General features: G+C 40.3%; 1 protein-coding gene across 1 annotated transcript; it reads left to right on the top strand.

The window, feature by feature from the left end:
* Window positions 1–304: 304 nt before the first annotated feature.
* LOC125374891 (putative ankyrin repeat protein RF_0381) lies at window positions 305–2663 on the top strand. The gene is made up of 2 exons (XM_048386613.1): window positions 305–1330; window positions 1377–2663. The coding sequence occupies exons 1-2, from the start codon at window positions 403–405 to the stop codon at window positions 1406–1408; spliced, it is 960 nt and encodes a 319-aa protein (XP_048242570.1). The 5' UTR covers window positions 305–402; the 3' UTR covers window positions 1409–2663.
* Window positions 2664–8227: the final 5564 nt, after the last annotated feature.

Raw genomic sequence — 8227 nt, 5'->3', positions numbered from 1 at the left:
TGGACACCAGCTATGATGGCAGCTGTCCATGGACATCAAAGTGTGTTTGACCTCCTTGTGTCAAACCAAGCTGACCTCACACTGGTGTCTACATCTGGTGATAGTTTACTTCATCTTGCCTGTCAGGGTGGAAACACAGCTATAGTACAACATCTCCTGTCCCCTTCTAACATCAACAGTAGAGGCAAACACGGATGGACACCAGCTATGACGGCAGCTGTCGGTATACATCAAAGTGTGTTTGACCTCCTTGTGTCAAACCAAGCTGACCTCACACTGGTGGATACATTTGGTGATAGTTTACTTCATCTTGCCTGTCAGGGTGGAAACACAGCTATAGTACAACATCTCCTGTCCCCTTCTAACATCAACAGTAGAGGAGAGTATGGATACACACCAGCGATGGTTGCAGCTGTCAGTGGACATCAAAGTGTGTTTGACCTCCTTGTGTCAAACCAAGCTGACCTCACACTGGTGTCTACATCTGGTGATAGTTTACTTCATCTTGCCTGTCAGGGTGGAAACACAGCTATAGTACAACATCTCCTGTCCCCTTCTAACATCAACAGTAGAGGGATGCATCAATGGACACCAGCTATGAAGGCAGCTGTTTGTGGACAACAAAGTGTGTTTGACCTCCTTGTGTCAAACCAAGCTGACCTCACACTGGTGGATACATTTGGTGATAGTTTACTTCATCTTGCCTGTCAGGGTGGAAACACAGCTATAGTACAACATCTCCTGTCCCCTTCTAACATCAACAGTAGAGGCAAACACGGATGGACACCAGCTATGAAGGCAGCTGTCAATGGACATCAAAGTGTGTTTGACCTCCTTGTGTCAAACCAAGCTGACCTCACACTGGTGGATACATCTGATGATAGTTTACTTCATCTTGCCTGTCAGGGTGGGAACACAGCTATAGTACAACATCTCCTGTCCCCTTCTAACATCAACAGTAGAGGGATGCATCAATGGACACCAGCTATGAAGGCAGCTGTCAATGGACATCAAAGTGTGTTAGACCTCCTTGTGTCAAACCAAGCTGACCTCACACTGGTGTCTACATCTGGTGATAGTTTACTTCATCTTGCCTGTGAGGGGGGAAACACAGCAATTGTACAACATCTCCTGTCCCCTTCTAACATCAACAGTAGAGGAAGGCAGGGATGCACACCTGTGATGAAGGCTGCATACCGTGGACATAAAGATGTGGTTGACCTCCTTGTGCAGCACAAAGCTGACCTCACACTTCTAACAGACAGTAATGAGGACATTGAATGTGTAGCTCAGAGGGGAGGACATGCTACAATAGCCAAGTATCTACAAACTGTTGAACAGCCAACTGACTAAACTGTCTCCTGAAACACTACAAACTGTCTGTTATCAAAGAGGACAACAAGACTAAAACTGGGATCTAGAAATCACAGATAAGTAGATGCATTTGTTGGGTCCTAACTATGTCTTTTACATATCAGTATTTGAGTGAGTGAGTAAGGTTTTTATGCTGCTATTAGCAATCATCCAGTACTATCATGGTAGGGGACACCAGAAGTAGGCTTCACACATTGTACCCATATTGGGAATTGAACTTGGGCCTTTGGCGGGACCAGCAAACGTGTCATAATTTCGAAGCTGGTACCTAGCTCATGGGGGTAAATAACATGTCTATTATGACCTTCAGACTTCAAAATTAACACTAAAATTAAATTGTTCTGAGGACCAGTAAAAATCCAATGATGGTAGTTGTCATTGACCAGTAGCAAGTGAATGCTATGATTCTCAATGCTTCAGTTTCGCTACAAATTGGAATTGAATAAAACTGACAAAAAAATGTAAACAAAGAAAGTACCGTATTCGACGTAATAAGCGCCCTGCTCTAATAAGCACCAACGGCGATATTTGCTAATTTATTGGCTAGTGAACAATCCCAATTAGCACCCCTTCCGATTGATCAATGTACACAAGACTTATTTATTCGTGTATAATACACACTTGTGTGTTATATGCACCGTTACTTATGGGGAATTACATTCTGGAAACATTTATCTATCGTACATAAACATTTCAGGCTGTCAGCATAAACCACAAAAAATTTCTTTAAACACTTTTTTTTCCCACCAAAATAATATTCTAATAAGAACCCCTTATTTCTAATTTTGAGAGCGCCCAGGGCGCTTATTACGTCGAATATTTGTGTCTTGTTCAAGCATTGATCGATGGAACTGGAAAGGACATTCTATGCAACAAAGTATCTTGTCATCAATCAAAGCATTCACAAGACAATACATGTACCTTGCTGACACTGATTGGTTTTCACCATTACTTACAGCGAAAACAACCAGCTCATTAATATGACAGCATGTTTGTAAACGTTGATATCTAGAAAGATCATTTCAAAGGTGTCAGTACCTGATGATCAAGTGTGTAGTGTTATTATAGTTGGGATATAATTCACACCTCATCTGTCCGTCCGTCCGTCCATCGTTTCAGGAGCACAATTCAAAGACCGTTCAAAATTGTTCAGCAAAAGTTTGCAGATATATCAAACAGATCCTGAAGTTGTTCCTTTTGCTTTTTAAGGATTTTTTACATTTTTATTTTTCTCTGTATCTATGGAATCATGTTGGACCTAGTCTCAAAAGGGGGTGGATTTCCTTTCCGTAACACAACTCACAAACCGTTTAATATCTCTCAACATTACTTCGCAGGTAATTCAAACAGATCCTGATGTGGTGCGTTTTGCTGTTTCAGCATTTTGGGCATTCTTTTTTTTATGTTTCAATGAAAGCAATTTAACTCTGGTCTGGTGTATGTTGTTTTCACAGCAGAGTTTGAAAATAATGAAACATTCTTTAACAAATCATGCTAGGTTATTAATCATGTCCTGAAGTGCCTTTATTTTGAAATTTTGAGGACAATTTCCCCCCTGTTTCCATGGAGACAAATTATGTGTTTGATACTTGGTTGGCCAATTGGGCTTGTATTAAAGAGTGGGGAGATATGTCACCTTCTGATGACTCTTGTTTTACAAGTGAGTAGTGGAAATTCATCTGTATCAGATTTAAAAAAGAGGTGTTACAATAGTTTGCAATCTCATTAAAATCAGATCTTAGTTCTCACTACTGCTAAACAAAGATCTGAGGACATCCCATTACAGGTCACGTCGGAACGTCCTTTCATAATCTTTGACCGTCCAATTAAAAAGATTGCAATATTTTGTTGAATTTATTATTTGACTCATGCATTCTTGAACCTTGTTTGAAACGTATAATACCTGTGAATAGTTATGTTTCACTTGGTGGCTGTGTGGAATTGCGATTTATGAAGTGTAGTTAGTACAATTAAAAAATTGAAACTTTTCTTGGATAAGTCCCTTCATTTACCAGATTACGAGAGCCAGCTGTTTGTTGCTGGTGTATCTTGTTTTGTCATATATATCGAGGTCCTTTATGACATCAGAATTCAAACAAGTACATTACTTAGTTTCATTAATGAAAAGAAATTATGGGGATTATACAACTGGAACTGTCACCCAGTCTTCCATCTTCCAAGTGTCGACTGAAGACACATCTGTGCTAGAAATACTGAGACCTGACCGGAACTGTGTTCATCATGTCCTGACTGTTTTACTAAGTAGTGATATGAGCATTCACTTGTGAATGAAACTTGGCGCAGTGCAAATGTAATTATTATTATTATTTATCAAGATAATAAGGGAAGTAACCCTTGAAATCAAATTTCTTCCTTCAGTTAACTTCTTCACCCTGCAGACTGAAGGAATTTTAATACTTTAGGTCATACTTGATCACAAATGTTTGACCAATATTAGATTTGAAAAATGTGAATAGCGTAAAACAGACTCAAATGACAGGCGAAATCGTCTCCTCAGTGCCTGAATTTTTGTTTGGAGGATGATTTCGCCTGTCGCATTTTATATAAATACTTTCTATGAAATACATGTATGCAGATACAATATGATGTTGAGATTACATTATTGATGATGGCATTCAGGTTAAGAATTGAACATTTTAATAATCAATTATTATGTATATCATAGAGACGGAGGTGAAATATTGTGTAAATAATATAGATGATAAGTTTCTGTTTGGTGCCACAATCATGATTGAGATGCTACTGGTTGTGACTGTTTGTTATAACAATACTCTTTTAGTTGAATGAGTTTATATATATTTTTTCTGGGGGGCACGGGTGGCCAAGTCGTCTAAGGCGCCGCGATTCACTGTGCAGAGTTGTGTCCCTTGGGCACGCCAGAAACCTATGATTGTGGGTTCGAATCCCGGGTCGCCCCGATTATGTTTCTAGGTTCGCAGCACCATACCCGTGCTTGTGGGTTTCACCGAAATGGTAGATGTCTGAGACCTGCATCACGTGGGGCTTTCCTCCCACATTAAGCTGACACGCCGTGATATAACTGGAATACTCCTCCCACATTAAGCTGACACGCCGTGATATAACTGGAATACTCCTCCCACATTAAGCTGACACGCCGTGATATAACTGGAATACTCCTCCCACATTAAGCTGACACGCCGTGATATAACTGGAATGCTCCTCCCACATTAAGCTGACACGCCGTGATATAACTGGAATACTCCTCCCACATTAAGCTGATACGCCGTGATATAACTGGAATACTGTTAAAAGCGGCAATAAACCCAACTCACTCACACTATATGTTTTTCTTTTTTGTAACAGACCACATTACATAGTGGAAAATGCATTAGGTTTTGATTTCAACAAATAAGTTGGGGCCTTTTTATGTTCAGAAATATGTATATAATCTGTTCCCCAAAGTGCTTGAGGAATAATTTATCCCCAGGTCTTACTGTAACGGGGATAAAATCTGTCATTTTTATATTTGTATCGATTAGATTTGATTTGATTTATAGGTATGTGGTCGTTGTTCAACAGACAGCAGCTTGTATGCTGTGTTGTAAATAGTTGTCTGTCTATCTCTATTTCAGGTATATAACGGTCATAGCTTGATCAGGTCATAGGGCTAGTTCTTTCTACGTTTAAGGGAAGTCAGGTTTTTCCATTAAAGTGTCATTGTTTTACTGTCTTGATCGGAGGACTGAAGCCTAGTTCTTTGCTTTGATTGGTGGATTTGAATGTCTGTGTCACCAGACATCTTAACAACTGTCACCATTTGTCACAATCATTTCATTGCCCCACAGTACAGATCAGTTCTCACGTTAATATTACTTACTAAACTTTGTCTTGTGTCTAAAAGTATATTAATCTTACTTATTGCATTAATAACGTTTGGTAATCTAATTTTTGTGATTTTGTTAATAGTGAGGGATTTGATGAGCCTGAATGTGTCTGTGGATCTGTGATATGTTGGATCTCATAGTAATGGCTGTGTACTCAAATTATATGCATATTGTAAGCTTTATCTGTATGATTATCCCATGTGTAATAATCAGGAATATTGTAAATATGGACATAAAGCTATTTAGAAAATGTATACATTGTCTGCATTGTGTATTTATCATCAAGTCGTTGTTTGACAGTATATGAATGTTTTTTAATCATGTTTGTGTGTTTGTTTTTTGTTCAACTCTGCACTCAGCAATATTCCAATTCTATGACCGGGGTCTGTAAATAATCAAGTCTGGGCCAAACAGACCAGTGATTGATATCATGAGCATCAGTCTATACAACTGGGATACGATGACATGCATCCACTCGATCTACACAACTGGGATACGATGACATGCATCCACTCGATCTACACAACTGGGATACGATGACATGCATCCACTCGATCTACACAACTGGGATACGATGACATGCATCCACTCGATCTACACAACTGGGATACGATGACATGCATCCACTCAATCTACACAACTGGGATACGATGACATGCATCCACTCGATCTACACAACTGGGATACGATGACATGCATCCACTCGATCTACACAACTGGGATACGATGACATGCATCCACTCGATCTACACAACTGGAATACGATGACATGCGTCCACAAAGTCAACAAGTCTGACCACCCGATCCGTCAGTCGCCTCTTACAGCAAGCATGTTAGGTGAAGACCTATTGGGGATCTTCACAGGCTTATCTATCATGTACCTAGGCTACTGCATGTCCATTGGAATGCTTGTGTTTGCGTGCGGCCTAATTTTACCTACATATATGTTTGGTGGACTCTCAGTAATGTTCAGCAAGCATGTAATATATAGCTGTTGTTGAATGAATTACTGTGATGAACTTGTGTAACTGTTATGCTGCCTATCATATCCTTTATACATCATTTATTTAACAACATCCAAATCTCTTTAATCAGGATTTTGTTTTGTGTAGGCAGGCAGGAATAAGTAAGAACATTTCCATGCCGACAACTGCTTCATGACATTGACATTTTTTCGATTTTGATGCCTTTTTTTCCCCCCGGCATATAATGCTGGGTGAAATGGCAATCAGCCAGTCTGTCTGTCTGTCTGTCCATCTGTTTGTCCGTAATCATTTCCTTTCCTGGGGCAGAACTCGAAAACCATTCAGTGTATTTGATTGAAACTTGGCAAATCTATCAGTCACATACTGAAGTGGTGCCTTTTGATATTTTGGGATTTTTCGAGTTTTTTATTTTTTAAAATGTCTATGGAAAGAAGTTGGACATAGACTCCATGGGGGATCGGGTTTGTTTCCGGGGAAGAATTCGAAAACCATTCAGTATATTTGATCGAAACTTGAAAGATGTATCAGTCACATGCTGAAGTGGTGCCTTTTGCTATTTTTTTATTTTTTTATTTTTAATTCTTGATTTCTATTGAAACAATTTGGACAAGGATGGGGTTAGGTGTCTTTTGTGTAGCACAACTTGAAAACCGTGAAAGAATTTTCATCCAAACTTGGTACATGTGTTAACCAAGGGCTTAAGTGATTTCTTTTGCTATTTAGGGATTTTAACAAAAATCTATTTTTCACGTATTAAACTGCGGCATGGTGTCTCTGGCTAGTGTAAGCCTTAACTAGAACAAACAGACACACACACACATGCATGCCTGTCGCTCTTGACAGGGACCTTAAACCCCATTTCAACTCACCTCACTTGTTTATTTTAATAGTATATCTTATTTATGTATGAACATTTAGGACACATTTTTATCTTACATTTACATTAGTTGTCATAAGTCCTAAAATGCACATATTGAAAAGGACAGACACAATCTCCTTCATGTGAACAACCCTCACAGTGATTTCGGTTTAGGGCCAATCCCATGCAACCTGTGCTTTGCCCTTACGAGGCAGGCCAATGGGGTAGCCTTGTGGTTGAAGCGTTCATTTGTCAGGCTGAAGGGAGCACCTCCATGGTCTAGTGGTAGAATGGCCGCCCAGAGAGCGGAAGGTCCGGTGTTCGATCCCCGGCCGCATCATACCAAAAGACGTTAAAAGATGGTACTTGTTGTTACCCTGCCTCGTGCTCGGCATTAATGGGCTTAAGCAAGGAATGGTCCGCTCGGCGTCGGTAAACTGTGTCTGAGTGGGGTATGTTTAACTGCGGCATGGTATGTCAGTGGGCTAGGAATATAAAATCGGCATTCGTCCGGACTAGTACAAGCACACACTGGATACCCCGATCGTGATATTGCTGGAATATTGCTAAACACGGTGTAAAACCGTACTCACTCACTCCCGTACAAAACGACTATAGATGATTCCGTGACCTGGGTGTGGGGAGTTGCTCATAATATCAGTCACTGGTTTCCCTGGTTCAGACTCGATTTGTTACACACCTATGCGGCGTTAAATTATCTTGTCGGTGTTTGCTGAAAAAGGCCCTGAGTGCCGTTGTACAAAACAAGCTTAGTGCTACGACTGTCGTAAGTCTATTTAAGTTATGGTAGTTACGATCACCTCAGCTCTAAGATCGCTTTGTACAACGCCACAACCGTCTTTTCCTGGTGTGATCTCTACAAGTGCGTATAATGTATATGAAAAGGGCACCGAGTGTCGTACAAAACAAGCTTAGTGCTACGACTGTCGTAAGTCTATGTAACTTATGGTAGTTACGATCACCTCAGCGCTAAGATCGCTTTGTACAACGCCACAACCGTCTTTTCCTGGTGTGATCTCTACACGTGCGTATAATGCATATCAAATGTATCTCGGGGCAGTGGGGTAGTGTCATGGGGCTAAAGCGTTCGCTCGTCACGCTGAAGACCCGGGTTCGATTCC

The sequence above is a fragment of the Haliotis rufescens genome, unplaced genomic scaffold (genome assembly GCF_023055435.1).
Source record: "Haliotis rufescens isolate VD_foot unplaced genomic scaffold, xgHalRufe1.0.p SCAF_10, whole genome shotgun sequence".
Classification (NCBI taxonomy): Eukaryota; Metazoa; Mollusca; class Gastropoda; order Lepetellida; family Haliotidae; genus Haliotis; species Haliotis rufescens.
This window is presented reverse-complemented; position numbering and strand designations above follow the sequence as displayed.